The 17,177-nt window shown below is 34.6% G+C and overlaps 1 protein-coding gene across 2 annotated transcripts in view; it reads right to left on the bottom strand.

Moving 5' to 3' along the window:
* Window positions 1–17,177, bottom strand: part of ptpn4b (protein tyrosine phosphatase non-receptor type 4b) — a 39,136-nt gene that overhangs the window by 10,703 nt on the left and 11,256 nt on the right. The window contains exons 7-17 of one of the 2 annotated variants that reach the window (XM_039682217.2): window positions 17,102–17,154; window positions 16,028–16,148; window positions 15,744–15,831; window positions 14,136–14,224; window positions 13,935–13,998; window positions 13,158–13,330; window positions 11,653–11,721; window positions 6,834–6,968; window positions 6,605–6,760; window positions 383–542; window positions 226–306 (exon numbers count right to left, since the gene is read on the bottom strand). In XM_039682217.2, coding sequence (XP_039538151.1) covers window positions 226–306; window positions 383–542; window positions 6,605–6,760; window positions 6,834–6,968; window positions 11,653–11,721; window positions 13,158–13,330; window positions 13,935–13,998; window positions 14,136–14,224; window positions 15,744–15,831; window positions 16,028–16,148; window positions 17,102–17,154 — 1,189 coding nt within the window. Of the gene's footprint in view, window positions 1–225; window positions 307–382; window positions 543–6,604; window positions 6,764–6,833; window positions 6,969–11,652; window positions 11,722–13,157; window positions 13,331–13,934; window positions 13,999–14,135; window positions 14,225–15,743; window positions 15,832–16,027; window positions 16,149–17,101; window positions 17,155–17,177 lie in introns of both variants that reach the window. The other variant, XM_039682216.2, reaches the window with a different exon arrangement.

Genomic DNA, 17,177 nt, shown 5'->3' on the forward strand with positions numbered 1-17,177 from the left:
TTAAAAATTTATTTTTATGAATTATAAATGATCATAAATTGAAGGAAGACCTTTGATAGCACACTGACAGCATGTTAACTCATCTGCCATTCATCTAAATGTCTATCTGTCCCAATATGCTTTAATAATGTACATACATTCAAAATTAGCATTTACAAAATCTGACATTCGATTTGAGCTTATAAACAGTGTAATCATAAAGCTGAATGATAAAAAAAAACACACCTTAACGTTAAATCCAAATCGTCCGTTTTCATCCGGCCTCATTTTAATCAGAACAAGATTGTCATGAGGCACGGCTCCATTCTGTGGAAACAAAGACAATGTGAATCAAACAAACCGCTACGAACAAACACATGTAGTTTAAGACAGTTTTCCCCACCATGCTCTTTCCCGACGACGCGGGTACGTTGTATAATTCGCTCAAGTGGCCGTCCAGCTCGTGCTGAGACTGTGACCTGCCGTTGTGGGTCAGAGGCTCTTTTCTGGACTGTTTTGGGGGCAGAGCGGGTGGCTGCTCATCGGTCGTGACATCGGGAGACCTGAAAAAAACAATAATGCGAAGGTGAATGACTGAAGACATCACATACTGCATTTGTGGCTGGTAACGCCAACGAATTGCATAATTCAAACATTTGACAACTCATGTAAGAGTCCATGATTTGTGTGAAAGAGTGTTTGTGTAAGTGTATAGCGCCATCTATTGCATTTTTAGAGGAATAAACATCACATCCCTTCCACATTAGTCCCATTTAAAGTCACTATAAAACCAAAATGGACAATTCATGTTTTTTTTACGGAATACTGCAGTATTTATTATAAATGATTTATTGACGAACATCATTATTGTTTTAAATTAATTCATCAAAATGAATTCCCCTCCTGCAGCATTTTTTGTCTTCTCTGATGGTGAGTTCACTGGCATGAGGGCGGGACAAACCTGCTGTCACTCACACGAGATCGACCAATAGCAAATCAAGCCCCGCCGTACATTTTTCCTTGTTCTAGAAGTGCTTTCACTTGTATATTTCATCATACCTTAATGTAGAGAGACTGTGCAATCTACAGATGAATAATTATTTATTTATTTACAAATGTCATAATACAAGTTTAATGTAATCTGATCAATACAGATAAGCAAATAAATGTGGTTAATTTCTTATTTACATAAGCATTTAAATATCATTTTTATTTTAAATAAGCTCAAATCTATAGATTTTATCAATGTTATGTCACTTAAAGATACCCTGACATGGGGTTATTGTATTATTTTATAATGTTTCCTGGGTTGCCCTTATAATATTAGTGTTTTTTAGATCAAAATTAGTCATAATTTAGAAATAAAAGGCATTTTTCCTAGCCTGATTTGAGCCTCTGATTTGAAGGGGCGTGTCTGCTGTGGGATTCAGTGGAACCGCCCACTGCTGTGATTGGCTGACATGCTTGCATATGAAATAGCTAGATATTACATGTGAAACTCTTTTACTTGGTTTACACCGATTGAAATTTCTAGCAACTGGGGGACCATATACAGGCTAGGGGAACTCATATTAATTTAAACAAAAAAAACTCAGGGGACTTTTAAGTGAATGTAGGCATCACAAATTTATTAATATAAAAAATATAAAAAAAAATGTTCAGTAGTGCACGATTACCAATTTCTAGCAGATGGAATATTTCAGAGCCAATCGTAAACTAGACACAACTTTAATTCACTCCTCTTCTGTTCAAGTCTAAAATTTGACATTTTCCCAATCTCAGTTTTTTCCATGACCATCCGTGGGAACCTTGCCTGTAAACAGGGATAAACTGAACTGTAAACCATCCAAGGATCATGGGTAAGATGATCTGATTCCCTCATAATCATCTGCAGACTTTTCATAAAATGCCGTAGCCTAGGCAACAACGATGATTTATGTTCTGTAAGTAAGAAGCAGGAGGCATGAGCAGAGCTGTATATCTGCTGGGTGTTTAGTAAAGATTTCCAACAATTCATCAAAGCTCGCAGTATTTGCATACCAGGCGGAGAGTATTAAGACCCGGGACTGTTGCCTCAGAGAGAAGCCATGTCTGTGTGTGTGTGTGTGTGTGTGTGTGTGTGGGTCTCATTATGAATGCTCTGATTTCAAGCATGAAAGCCCCTCTGCTCTGCAGTCTACAGACAGCGCTCAGCGCCCCGGTCTCCAGGACATTTACATAATAAAAACAACGAGGCGAGAAAAAAAAAATGTCACCGTTAAAACGAAGACCAGGATTGTTTCAATTGTCAGGCTGAAGGAAGAGACATCCGATTCGCCTTTTGTGTCGTTTAAATGTGGGTTGTGACAGTTGAATGTGTCGAGTCGAAAACGCAACGCGACACTAAATAGACGAAATAAATAGAGGGTTGGTGCTAGATCGCGTATGGGTTTTAGGTCAAGTTTCCTGATCCACTTAACATACAAATTTAGACACTGAATTTGAAGAAAACGGCGACTTTTCAAATGTTAGGGCAGTAAAAGCTAATTTATTAAATTGATAAACTAAAAGTACAAAAACGATTAGTTGGGTCTTATTGAAACTATTCGATTTTTCGAGCAAACAATGAGCCCAACAAAACACTGGTTTGCGTAAAAATGCTTTTATGAATAATTAACTACACTAGAAGGCTGCAATATCTACGCAATAAACTAAAGAAATAATAATGAAAATTGCAGAGAAATGCCACTAGCTATTAACTAACATTTCATTTTACATTCAAAACATTAGAGCCGCAATTTGCGGCTCTAATGTTTTGTTAATCTTTTTTTTTTACTCGAGCTAAAGAAAAATTGCGCTTACTTATTGCATTCAATTTTAGTGCGCAATTTGCGTTTTACACATAAAATGTTAGTTAATAGCTAGTGGCATTTCTCTGCAATTTTCATTATTATTTCTTTAGTTTATCGCGTAGATATTGCAGCCTTCTAGTGTAGTTAATTATTCGTAAAAGCATTTTTACGCAAACTAGTGTTTTGTTGGGCTCATTGTTTGCTCGAAAAATCGAATAATTTCAATAAGACCCAACTAATAGCTTTATATTTTTGTTGCTAAGTATTTGCGGCCCACAAATACTTAGCAACAAAAATATAAAGCTATTAGTTGGGTCTTATATTGAAACTATTCGATTTTTCTAGCAAACAAACAATGAGCCATACAAAACATAAGTAAAACGAATTGCGTAAATTTGATAGTTTGCGTAAAAATGCTTTTACGAATAATTAACTACACTAGAAGGCTGCAATATCTACGTGATAAACTAAAGAAATAATAATGAAAATTGCAGAGAAATGCCACTAGCTATTAACTAACATTTTATGCGTAAAACGCAAATTGCGCATTAAAATTAAATGCAATAAGTAAGCGCAATTTTTCTTTAGCTTGAGTAAAAAAAAAAGATTAACAAAACATTAGAGCCGCAAATACTTTTAGCAACAAAAATATAAAGCTATTAGTTGGGTCTTATATTGAAACTATTCGATTTTTCTAGCAAACAAACAATGACCCATACAAAACATAAGTAATACGAATTGCGTAAATTCGATAGTTTGCGTAAAAATGCTTTTACGAATAATTAACTACACTAGAAGGCTGCAATATCTATGCGATAAACTAAAGAAATAATAATGAAAATTGCTGAGAAATGTCACTAGCGATTAACTAATGAGGCCAGCAAAAACTAAGCAATACAAATCCATAAAAACTGTTTAAAAAGAATGTCAATATCACTTGTTTTTTACTCACTTTGTAAAATCTTGTAATATTTAATTTAAACCTTTTGTTTTGCATAAAATAAACAGTTTTGTTTTACAATTATGCTAGAAATAAAATTTGCCAATTTATCTAATTAATAAATCAAACAAATAAATCAATTAATAAATACATTTTTAAATGTACATTTTTAAATGTTAATAGCACTAACTTTAAAAAAAATGTCAGCTTTTAAAAATATCTAACAAAAAACAATCTAGCAATGATGTCATAGTCATATTTGCATACGGAATTTTGATTGGTCCTTACTTTCTTCCATTTATTTGCATACTGAATGTTGATTAGGCTATTGAATTTTGAATGGAACACTTGATCACATTTCACCGAGCAAGTACAGGAATTTCTTTTCATATTATTTCAGGTAATAAGCACGACTCATCTTCATATAGAACATGAAAACTCACACAATGAGTCGAGGGTGTACTGGACAGCCTTGATTCGGAAATTCTGACATTGCGAAACGAGATTGGTGTCACGATCTGAGAAAGGAAATGTGTTAAGCGTGGTCAGAGCTTATTCCAATGGAAAATAATGTTGGGTTCACCAGTGTGAACTCAATCGGTCCTGCCACAGTAACACACTGAACTGTGCCCACCACAAAGCTCACAACATTTCCACTAGCTCGAAAACCTGCTTCTTAACCGTGTGTGAAAATAGTGCCTAACCAACAATGTGTCCTTTCGTCAGAGATATGTGGTCACACGATATTAAACCTCAGGTTGCCAGCGAGAGTGCAGTGCTAAAATAAGAACAACTTTCACAACGGAAACTTTGATGACTCAAAGTGTGTCAGTCCAGCCCTTGTGTGCCGAAAACGCATCATTAAGCAGATCAAAACCTAGAATTGTGTAATCTTTGAATACATACATCACAACTGTCCGACTGCACACTATATAACTAAAGGGGGTAATTAATAAGTGACCAGTTAGAACTTTTACAGGACATGTACGAGCAAACAAATGCAATGTGGTTGTCAAACAGAGGCAGCAAGTTTTAGCATCATAGCATTTTGCATACGAGCTATACTGGGGAAACATTTAAGTGGCTTATCTTCACAATAGCCTGAAACTCACGACAAAAAACCCCTTAATATGTCAAGTTGATCAAAATCTTGGTTAAAAATAAGACAATTGAGTCATTGAAGAGTTTGTGATAAACAGATGTCTCATATAGTGCTGAATTATTCACACATTGTTATGCAATTAATCACGCCTAACATTAGAGATTTTAACTCATTCCCTGCCATTGACAAATTAACTCGTCATTTATGAGAAAGCGCTTCCCTGCCAATGACGAGTTATTTCGTGTTATCGCCGTTATAAGGAAGGGGGCGCTATTGCACATCTCTTGAATGAGTACAGAATCTCCAGACCAAAACACAGGCAAAGAAGCAGCAGAAACCAGCGATCTCATATGTAAGCAGATGCATAGGTAAAACAACGTGATCATCAACAATAAACAGCATATAAATTAAAATAGCCTAATGTTACAAGAATTAAACTAGGGATGCACGATATATCGGCCAGCGTATCGGTATCGGCCGATATATGTTCATTTTTAATGTTATCGTTATCGGCCTGGATGGAAAATGTGGCCGATATATTAAAGCCGATAAATAATGTATTATTCCCTTCAGCTGAGACACTTGTTGAGCACTGTTTATGTTTTTGAATTTCTTGAAATATGATTGAAATCTCTTAAAAAAAAAAAATACGGTTCGGTACAACATGTGCAGCTCAAATCTGTCATATCACCTATACAACACTATAATGAGAACATCATTATAATCGTGCGCTTGGGACATGGATTTATTTGTGAGACTTTTGTTTTTGTAATCAGGCTCTCAAAATTAGATACAAATTTGGATTTAAATTTATCGGCCGATATATCGGTTACCGGCTTTCAAATATAAAGAATTATCGGTTATCGGCCAAAATTTTCATATCGATGCATCCCTAAATTAAACAGATTTTTTTGTTTAAAACCAGAGCCTCTGTTTATATGTATATATATATATACATAAAATTCTGGGGGGCATGAAAATGACCAAAACGCTGCTGTAGGCTGGCAACTTTTAAAATATATTTTAAAATTGTAATCATTTCACACTTAAAGGAGAACTCCAGCGCAAAATGAACCTTTGGTCTAATTACACATTGAATTACACGTTCATGATAATCGAATGTAAAGAGTTTTATCTCTAAAAACTGTTTAGCGTATAATGCTAGTATATGGGGGCATATAATAAGTAAAAAGAAATCGCTTCTTAATTGCACTAACAAGGCTCAAAATAGCCCCACACTAACACAGTAACATAATAAGGGTCCATACATCCAAACCAAAGCATTGAGAACAGTGTAAGAGTACAGACATACATAATCACAGTCTTTGAGATTTCATGATCACAATAATCGTGCAGCCCTAATGTAGGCTGCGGCTTCATTCAACATTACGTGTAAACTATAAATTTGCGTTTTAAATTGTTAACATGTTTTTTCGGAATGATTTACAAAATGTTAGGCCCAAAGAAATAGCAAAACCATCAAAAATGCAACTTTTTTTTACACAAATTGCATAGTGTACATTACATCATCTACAGCCAGTATTCGCCCATTGTAATAGAAGAACATGCTTTAAAAAAATACTGTAGATAAAACTTGCCGTTTATATTAAATCAATCATTAAAACAAATGACTCCACTCTAAAGTTGTTAGTAGAACAAACTTTTAAAACATTAAAAATGTACTGTAAGATAAAGATTTAATTTATATTGTTTTAAGACTTGCGCGCTCAAGACAAAAAGTTCGAAACTCACGGTGTCGAGTCCAGGCTGATGCTGTTGGCCTGCGTGGAGGATGCGGACTTGTGATTGGTGAACGTTTGGCATGGCGAGTCATCGATCACGTGATCGACTAGGTGGCCGATGGAGGACGGCCTTACCCGCGCGCCCTCTGTGGTAAACACGGAGTTACTGCTGAGGAAACAAAACTGTGTAAGTGAATGAACCTGCATATGTAGGGACGTTCGCTCTTGTGTGAACTCACTGATCGGGCGAGTCCGGCGGAGAACGGTTCGGCAGACTCTGAGTCTCGAGTCGGTCGTCCGAGAGGGAATTCCTGCTGACGGTCTCCCAGTCCAAACCGCTCATCAGTCTCCTGACCAGAGGCTTGCTAGGTGACCTGGAAACGCATTCGATTCACAAAAGATCATTTATAATGCGACGACCTGCTCCATCAACCAGAACCACAAGAAACATTGTATCATTTCCAATGTAAAACAAGATCAGAATTGTTTGCTTTTGAAAATATCAGGACCACTACTAATGTGACATTACTTAGCATTGACGTGAACCGACATGGCACATTTTCCATAACATAATTGTAAGAATTACGATTTTTATATGATCTTCCATAGTTATAGTAAGAACAGTACTACTTTAAAAGCAAAAGTTGTTTGTCACCTTTGTTTTTTAATACATTTCACTCTTTAAAAAAGATCTTTGCTCTATTGTGTATGTACTTAAAAAATGTATTACAGTTTCTGTATAAAAATATATATATTTTTAAATAATAATAAATAAAGTTTTCCTCCGAAGAGGGGGGGGGGGGGGGGGGGGCGAAAAAAATAAAAATTAATAAATAAATAAATAAGATCTTTGCTAGTTTAATTTTTAGTAACATTGCGGAAAAAAGTAAACGTACATTTTTACGTTTTTTTTAACAAAAGCTTTAAAACTATTTGAATGTGTTTCCTGTTACGATGTTCATAACTCCAGAAAAACCATGAACATTTTCTAACATAGAGTTTAACAATTTCGGGATATTTCACATAATTATGTAAACCGACATTGCACATTTTACAAATGTGTACAAAACATTAGAAAAAGGTTACAAGCAACACCGAAACTAGCAAAAAAAAAAAACCCACTCTTTTCTGTTACGATGTTTGCACACATGCTACTCCCAAAAACTATAAACAAAATCGTTTTTTTTTACTTTTTCCGAAGAAACAGCTGAAAAAGGGATTACACAGAAACTAGTTTCCACAGAAAATGTTATTTTCTGTAAACTTAAGTTACTCCTTACAACTAAACAACTGTAGTAGCGCTAAACAAACATTAGCTTACAACAAACCCTTTTGCCTAGTTCATACACATGCTACTTCTAAATGCCTGAGATTTAGTACACTTAAGAAAAACGTCAACTCTGAACATTTGACACATTTTACAACGTTTTTCCCCCCCAACAAAAATAATGTGACAAAAAAATACACAAAGCCAACCAGTAGTTAACAAACAACTGCTTTTATGTTACGACGTTCGTACACATGCTTCTAAAAACCACAAATATCTGGTGATTTTTAGATTGAGCCGCTCCTCAAAAGCACGATTATCGTAAACTTTAATGAAAACAGGTCAGTGTAGACAAAAAGAAATACCTCCTATGATGAAACATAAACCGTAGTTTGATTTTCAGCCTCAGCATCTTCGAACAAACGCCGCTCTCGAGTGTGTTTTCACAAACATGTGCATGACATGCGCACGCCCTTCACAGTCGTGTGCTTCACAGCCCTGCTTAAACTTCCTGTGTTTGGGTGTCATTCTGAGAACATCTGACCACACTTCGACAAACACACTTTAACACCACAGGGTTCGAAATGGGTGGGATGCAACACACCCAAACACACACAAATGTGTCGATGTGACAAATGATGGTTTTAAAATTTTCATGTTGTGATAATTGCTGAAGCTTTTATCACTGCAAAAAAATAACTTTCTTATTAAAAAAATTACTCTGAACACATTTAAATACAACAAAGCAATACACAAAAATTTTTTATAAATTAAAGTGTTTCAAACCGATTAAAGTGCAAAACGAATCGAACGTTTGTGACTCTCCCGTTCGAACTCGTTCATCAAAATGAATAAATCTTTTTTCATGTCATTTGTTCTTTCAACGAGTCGGAAAATGATTTGTTCATTTTGATAAATGAGCTCGAACAGAAGAGTCACAAACGTGCGTCACAGAACAGAGCAAGGCGAGCATTTGAGCTTAAAAAACTTAAACTTTGTTATTTATTTATTAAATGAGTGATCGTTTCGCTTGATAAGACCCTTATTCATCGTCTGGAATCGTTTAAAGCCCTTTGAACAGTTTGCAATTTGCACTGAAACTGTCTTTTGGACCTTGAACCGTTTGGTTCCCATTGAAGTCCATTATATGGAGAAAATCCTGGAATGCTTTCATCAAAAACGTTAATTTCTTTTCGACTGAAAAAAGAAAGACGTGGACATCTTGGATGACATGGGGGTGAGTAAATTATCAGCAAAAGTTTTTTTTTAAAAAGTGAACTACTCCTTTAATGTTAATAAAAGAAATACAACTTAATTTTAGTTCATATTAGCTCAGATCCATTAAATAATAGTTACAACTTTTGATTTGAATAATGTGTTATTAAATGCTGAATTTCACATTAACTAAGATTAATAAATGCTTAGAAGTATTGTTTATTGACAGTTTATGTTAACTAATGAATTAACTAATGCCGCCTTTCCATTACCAGTACCGACTCGACTCGACTCAACTCGTTTTTCGCTCCGTTTTCCATTACAGACAGTACCGCCACAAATAGTACCCGGTCGTCATAGCGACGCCTTTCGTTCCTCGTTGCCCTATCAAGCTCTCGCTGGATCGGCAACCAAACTAAGGAAAGTTTGCTCCTCATCGTTTGACCACGGCGTATTCTTCCGAGTTGCCATAATAATAGTAGTAAGTTTAGTAACTATCTTAGGAGTCGACCGATTATCGGCGCCGATTTTAAGCATTTTTATGGTTATCGGTATCGGCCATTTTCAAATCCGATTTGCCGATAAAATAATTTTATTTTGAAATGCGCTATTTTTGGCTCTAATGCAGCCACCTCTGTCGGAACTCACCACTCTGTAGACTAGACTTATGTCCCCGCACATCTGATTTGTTGATAGTCACGAGTCCGGCCAATCAGCGCGGCAAGCTGAAGGCACTGAAAGTTTTGCACTCACACCGAGACCGAGAGCACTCGCTGACTGGAGCTGCTTCACGGATCACGCATCAGTTGTCTCTCAAAGTTAAGGCAGCAGCAGATTTTGCTGAAGAAGCATTGCAATACACTGAAGTTGCAAAATACTTCAATATAATACAGCCCTGTGATTTACGCGATGCAGTAAACAGACGGAATCGCGGACTCCAGTCATAAAAACAGAATTTACTGTATAAAGCGGAACATCACGGAATTTGTCAACTTTGATGAATTAATAAAAAGCAGGTCAGTACAAATCAAACCGCAAAAAGACTATTTAAATATTAATCCTGCGTGTCTCTAAATGAATGGCGCTGACGCGTGATTTCATTTACCACACACACACACACAACACACACTGGAGCACGCGTGACGCTTGCGCTGTTTTCAGCCTCATCCGGATCATTATATGAGGACATGATTGCATAACAACATCTCTAGAGTCGCTCGCTTAGTCACTTCATGAGCTTTTTAATGCTTCAACTGATAAAAGTTATCATCACATCATAGACAAACGGAAACTCAAAGATCTCCACGGCTACCCGTCAAAACAAAAGTTCGGTTTTTCACAAAGCCCTAAAAATGTAATTTTTGTTAAACTGTAAATAAATTGAATAAGTTTAATGATTTTAATGAATTAGAAATGCTTTTTGATTACTAAAATTGTATTTAAACATTAAAATAGAGTCTTTAAGTTTTACAAAATGTCTACAGAATGCTGCTGGGTGCTCCCTGCACTTTATTATTATTATTATTAATAACAGTTCTCATATTCAAAGATATGTTTAAAATCATTTAAAGAAAGTATTTGTCAACTTAATTTTGACATTAATTTACAGTTTTACACCAGACATAGGCTAAAATATAATATATATATATATATATATCGGTTCAATATATCGGTTATCGGCCCTGAAAATCACATATCGGTCGACCCCTAAACTATCTCTGGCCAAACTATTTAAAAATGGCGGGGTTATTCAGGATAATCCATCTGGCGCGTGTAATGATGACGCAGTGAATAGTGACGATTCTCTCTGACCAATCAGCAGTCGGCATTGTTTTTACGTCACATTTTAGTATCGCCTCAGCTCGCTCAGAACCTCGCTGGAGGTGATACTAAAAAAAGTACCCGAAAGCAGGAACTGGTACAACTTTTACACAGTGGAAAACCAAACAAAGGTGAGTCGAGCCGAGTCGAGCTGGTACGGTGTAGTGGAAAAGCGTCATAATATAGCATTTTTGTATTTTGTTACCAAAATATTAAATGTTATATATAATAATTCATAATAAGTATTATTCAAATATTAACTATTATTAAAGTATTCTGAATTGCCCCCGATAACAATATTGTGAATGTTCGTATTCATGATATACAATATATCTGGACGCCTTACGAACAAATATAGCCGACATAAACAAAATCTGCAGTGTCATGAACCAGGCTTATTAGAATTAACTTCACCTTAAACCAAACCATTATTTGTTACTTGAAATAAACTTATTATATTTCAATGAGATGCCAAGGCAACTTTTCTTGATGCTTGATACAAAAAAACTAAAACAAAAATTGATTGACTAAAACTAAATTTACAATTAAAACGGAAAATATTAAAATGAAAACTAATTCAAAATGAATAAAAACTAATAGGATATCAATTAAAATAACATGCCGCTAACAAAGACAATGGTTGGGTATTACTACCGCATAACATTTCATTTTCAAAAACTCTACTTACATAATGCATTTTACTTGCACAGTGCCCCCCCCACCCCTCATTGGTTATTAAAAAAAAAAAGTGTTACCGTGCAAAAACTCTGTTCTTGATGCCTCGTTCCTTTCCGTACTGTACAGATTGCGCCTCTGTCCTACCACTGCAAAAAAGCCAGACCATAGTGTCACTGCCGAGTCTTTAAACTCCATTTGTGCAAGAATCAGGAGAGACAGCCGTACAACAGAAGACAAAAGGACTTACAGCTGTGACCATAACCAAAATATTTCTATGGGTAGGCAATATTAAATAAATAAAACATACCATTTTTGCTTTTCGATGACATTTTGATATTTATGCATTATATAGACCATTTCACAAGATGTAAACAACACTGGTCCAGAAACACTTCCCTGTTTCAGTTTGTAACTGTTTTCTTTATTTCACATGTAAAGAAAACATCTTAAAGATGTTTGTTTAACTTTTTGATTCAGTTTTAAATGTTCTGTTGGTTGTATTTTATCCCAGCTTTTATGTAGTGTTAAAAAACTGAAACAGGAAGTGCTTCTGGACCAGTGTTGTTTACATCTTGTGAAATGGTCTATATTTATTTATACGTACCTAGTTGAGAAAACAAACAGATGAGCCATAATATTAAACACACTGCAATTTTTTAAATGTGTAAAAATGAACATTTATGAGGGGAGAAAGTGATAGATAACTATTAGCTGAATCAGTTTTGAACAAACTCAGAATTACTTCAGATCAAAAGGAGCCGATTTGCACGTTCTCATACTTGCAAGTCACAAAATAAGGAGAAAAGAACAGCAGAATAATTTGCCATTGGTTTTCCAGCATGAAATCATCTACACTGCAAAAAAATGATATTCTTCCTCAGCATTGTTGTCTTGTTTTCCAGTATAAACATTATTAAATCAAGATACATTAACTTGAGAAGCAGACTTGTTTTCTGAAAGAAATCATCCAAATTAAGTGAGTTTATGCTTGAATCAAGAAAAAAAAATGGGGTAAGAAAACTAATCTTGTTTTACCTTTGAATTAAATTTATTCTAGACTGATTATTTTCTTATTTTAAGCATAAACTCACGTATTTTGGAAGATTTTTTTTTTTTCAGAAAACAAGACTTCAGCTTTTTAAGTAAATCTATCAACAACAAAAAAATAAGGTACAAAAATACTTTAAATACTACAAATATTTTTCACTAAACTAAATACTAAAAATATTAAATAGTAAACATACAAAAATACTTTAAATACTAATATATACTGTATATATATATATATATATATATATATATATATATATATATTCTTTTTCAAGATTTTTTCTAAATGTCATTTAGATATTTGTAATGGAAAACAAGACAAAAATACTGAGGTACAAAAATACTTTTGATACTAATTTTTTTTAAATAAACTAAATACTAAAAATATTAAATACTAAAAATACAAATATACATATTATTATTTTTATTTTTTTTTCAGTTTTTTTTTTTGCATAAATTTAAGTTTCCAATTGTCATTGAGTGCTCCTATATCCAATACACCCTAATAAACAAACTCTTCTAGAATTCTCACCAGTAGCGGAACTTGGATCCGAGGGTGAAGTACTGCAGGAAGAGGTTCCTCTCCGGAGGAACGGGTCGCTCCAGTCTGAAGAACGTGTGATGCTCCACGCAGGCCTTCCATAAGTTCTTACAAGCTCTGTAGTTCATCATGTTGAAACCCAACAACGACTCTCTGTTCTCAGTCTGTGACACAGAAAGGAAAAAAAAGATAGAGGAAGAAGAGAAAGAGGGTTTGGTGAGCTCACTTTTAATAGTTAGTACCAATACCAATAAAGCTTCGCAATTCAATTCCAATTTCACCACTACAGCCAGAGCTGGGTAGTAACTGATCATATAATATGCATTACATAATCAGATTCCAAACATTAAGTACTTGTAATCAGATTATATTACATTTTATAATACTGTATTTTTTATTGATTACATCATTTCGCTTATATATGTTTGGGGAAACCCTACTGTAATGTAATGGCCAATGCAATTCATGTTGTTGATGCAAAGAATATAATCTATTTGTATTTTTATATCAATTTTGTACAAGATTATCCTATTCAAATCAATGTGATTTATGAAATAGGTCAAAAGCGATCTTAAAGTAATCTAAAAGTAACCCAATAGTAATCGAAAAGTAACCTAAAAGTAATCTGATTACCTAAAATGTGTAATGTAACTGACTGGGAATTTTCATCATGTAATTTGTACAGTAACAGACTACAATTTGTAAGTAATCTAAGGTAAAAACAGATTTCGATGAAATGCAAAACAATACGTCTGAACGAATACATACCAGTTCTTTTCTTAGCTGTATAAAAAACTGTTTAGATTTAAAAGATATTTTTACAATTTTCAACCTGAAACACAAGAGAAAGAGAGGGAAGGGGACATAAAAGAGGTTTCAAATGAGAACTTGTATCCAGAAGCTTTCAAATGTGTTTATTTCAATGAAATTCGTAATTCTAAAGAGATGTACAGCTAAAACGACCCTTACCATGGAAAGTGGTTGACTCGTACCCTGTCTTTATAGACGGAGATGCCGGCAGACAAAACTCCCATGTATATCTCTGCGTTACAGTGGTCCTGAAATCATGAAGAGTAGGAAAACATAAGGATGCAGTTTCCACGGCAACATCAAAACCATTTTGTTTTAAAGAGTGCGTAGACTTTTGGTTTGCTTAAGAAGGGATGCTCAATATATTGGCGACCATTTTGCTATCAGCCAATTATGACAGATGGATAGAATAGTTAAAAAGAACAACAGATCAAATGAATGACAGAACACATGATGCATAGAACAATATATTAGTGATGCAACCAAAAATTATTATTATTACCATTGACTGAAACTGTAATGTTGAACTGTGAATAACTCTAGAGAGGACCGTTTTGCTAAAAATATGCACTATATAAAATTTTTGCCTTAACATGTGTTACTTATTTAACGTTTGAATAAATCTTTCATGAAAACAAGTCATGACAGCCACTGTTTGAATGTTTATATTTCAACAACCAATTAGAGTAAAACTTAAAAAAAAAAAAATAATATATTTATATACAAGCTTTACTTTAGTATTGATTAAATAAATTTGATTGATTAATTGATTAATAAAAAATAAAAAAAAAGTTTCGATTTTCGGCTAAATGAAAACTTTAATTTCGCTTTTTGTTACAGGAAAAAAAAAAAATTCGGTACAATACTTCAATATATAGAATGACCGAATAAACAATAGAACGACCAATGAAACAAACGGATGAGAGAACGAATGAAAGACGAACAAATTATAACTTTATATATTAAAATTTGAAAAAAAAAAAAAAAAAATCAAAAACCAAACTAGACAAAAAAACAAACAAACAAACAACCCAAAACAAAAGGTCTATCCCTAGATTTTCGAGGAGTAGTTCACTTTTTAAAAAAAACTTTTGCTGATAATTTACTCACCCCCATGTCATCCAAGATGTCCATGTCTTTCTTTCTTCAGTCGAAAAGAAATTAAGGTTTTTGATGAAAACATTCATGGATTTTTCTCCATATAATGGACTTCAATGGGAACCAAACGGTTCAAGGTCCAAAAGACAGTTTCAGTGCAGTTTCAAAGGGTTTTAAACAATTCCAGACGATGAATAAGGGTCTTATCAAGCGAAACGATCGCTCATTTAAAAAAAACAACAACAAAGTTTAAGTTTTATAAGCTCAAATGGTCGCCTTGCTCTGTTTTGTGACACGCATTCGTGACTCTCCAATTCAAACTTGTTTATCAAAATGGACAAATCTTTTCCTGAGTCAATTCGTTCATTGAATGAACCAAATAGCACGAAAAAACTGAAACTGTCTTTTAGACCTTGAACCGTTTGGTTCCCATTGAAGTCCATTATATGGAGAACAATCCTGGATTGTTTTCATCAAAAACCTTAATTTCTTTTCGACTGAAGAAAGAATGACATGGACATCTTGGATGACATGGGGTTGAGTAAATTATCAGCAATATTTTTTTAAAAGTGAACTACTCCTTTAAGCGGCACCAGCATCTAGTGTTTGTTTGCAGTACATATGAAACAAGAGGGGTAGCCAGTGGGGTAAGATGTGCCGGTCAATCACCCGAGCATAGTGCAATTCCACGCCGTACAGCTCCAGCGTCCGCGCAGCATTCAAGTAGTTAAACTCGGACTGAGCTGGTGTGAGTCCACTGCGAGAGAGAGAGAGAGAGAGAGAGAGACTCAATCTCAGAGATCCACAAACAATGAACCGCCTTGTTCCACAAATCTGCCCGTGTATGTGTGTGTGTGTGTTCAGCTGTGACCCTTTGTTCCTCCGTCTCCACTGACACTCAGTTAAATATAAGATTCTTTAACACACTGGAGGATTTCATGGACATGTCTTACTTGTGCTCTTGGTGAAGTTTGGCGACCTCTTTCTCAAAGTCCTGCGGAGGATTGGGAATGAAGCTGTACTCGGAGAGGTACCCAGACAAATGTTCGGAGTGACTGTAGTCCCCCAACTCAGCTGAAACACAAAACAGGCCAAGAAACCATGTGTGTATGTATGTCAAAGCGAAGCACAATGTGTCTTTCACCCTTTCATAGAGCCAGGCTTCCAGTTTCCTCACCCCCAAAATCAAAATCAACTCCATTACTTTATTTATTCCCAAACAACATCAAAAATCGGCTGATACTGATAAGTTGATCATTTTTATAAAATATATTTGTGGGTAATAACCTTTCAAACCTTTTTTTTTTGTGGGTAATAACCTTCCTTTTGAAAAAATAAGTATATTTATAGCAACAAACAATTTTGTATAATTAAAAAAAAAACAACAACGAAATTTACAAGCACATTAAACTAAAATTTGAAGCATTAAAGAATTTCTGATGTTCATTTAGCAGTTACTAAATTATTAACGTTAAGTCAGGACTATGAAAAATAGGACAAACCTAAATTAGTAATAGCACTAATATCCAATATTGTAAAAAATAAAAAATATATATTTACCCTCAAAAAATGAAAAGAAAAAAATCTTAATTAATTTAAAAACCTATTAAAAACAGAGCAAACTTTTGCGATTTCCATACGATAAAAGAATTAAAGGGAAGCAACTAGTAAAACACACGAGCTGTGCTGAGTGTAACATAACTGGCTACTAAAACAGATTGTTAATCATGTCATAAATCGGCACATTTTTCAGCTTTATTACTGGAAATGGGTCTGACAAGGACAGGAAAGAGACTTTGTGCATTCTGTGCGGACGGTTATATCACCAGCCAAACAAAACCACAGGTCAGAGAGTCTGCAATCTGTTCCTCAAACTTGCATAATTAAAATAGATGTTTAAGTAATGATGAATGGCAAGTGATATACACCTCATTACATTAGTTTTTTTATTTGCCAAAATGTCAAAAGGCATTTCAAAATATTGAGGAGCACTAATTGATAATGCAGAAATAATCTGTAATACTTACCCTGAACTGCATAAGAAGCCAAAAGAACTGCAGTGTTTTGTGGGCAAGGAAGCCTAGCAAAGAAACAAACGATGCA

The sequence above is a fragment of the Pimephales promelas genome, chromosome 2, assembly GCF_988280905.1.
Source record: "Pimephales promelas chromosome 2, fPimPro1.hap1.1, whole genome shotgun sequence".
Taxonomy (NCBI): domain Eukaryota; kingdom Metazoa; phylum Chordata; class Actinopteri; order Cypriniformes; family Leuciscidae; genus Pimephales; species Pimephales promelas.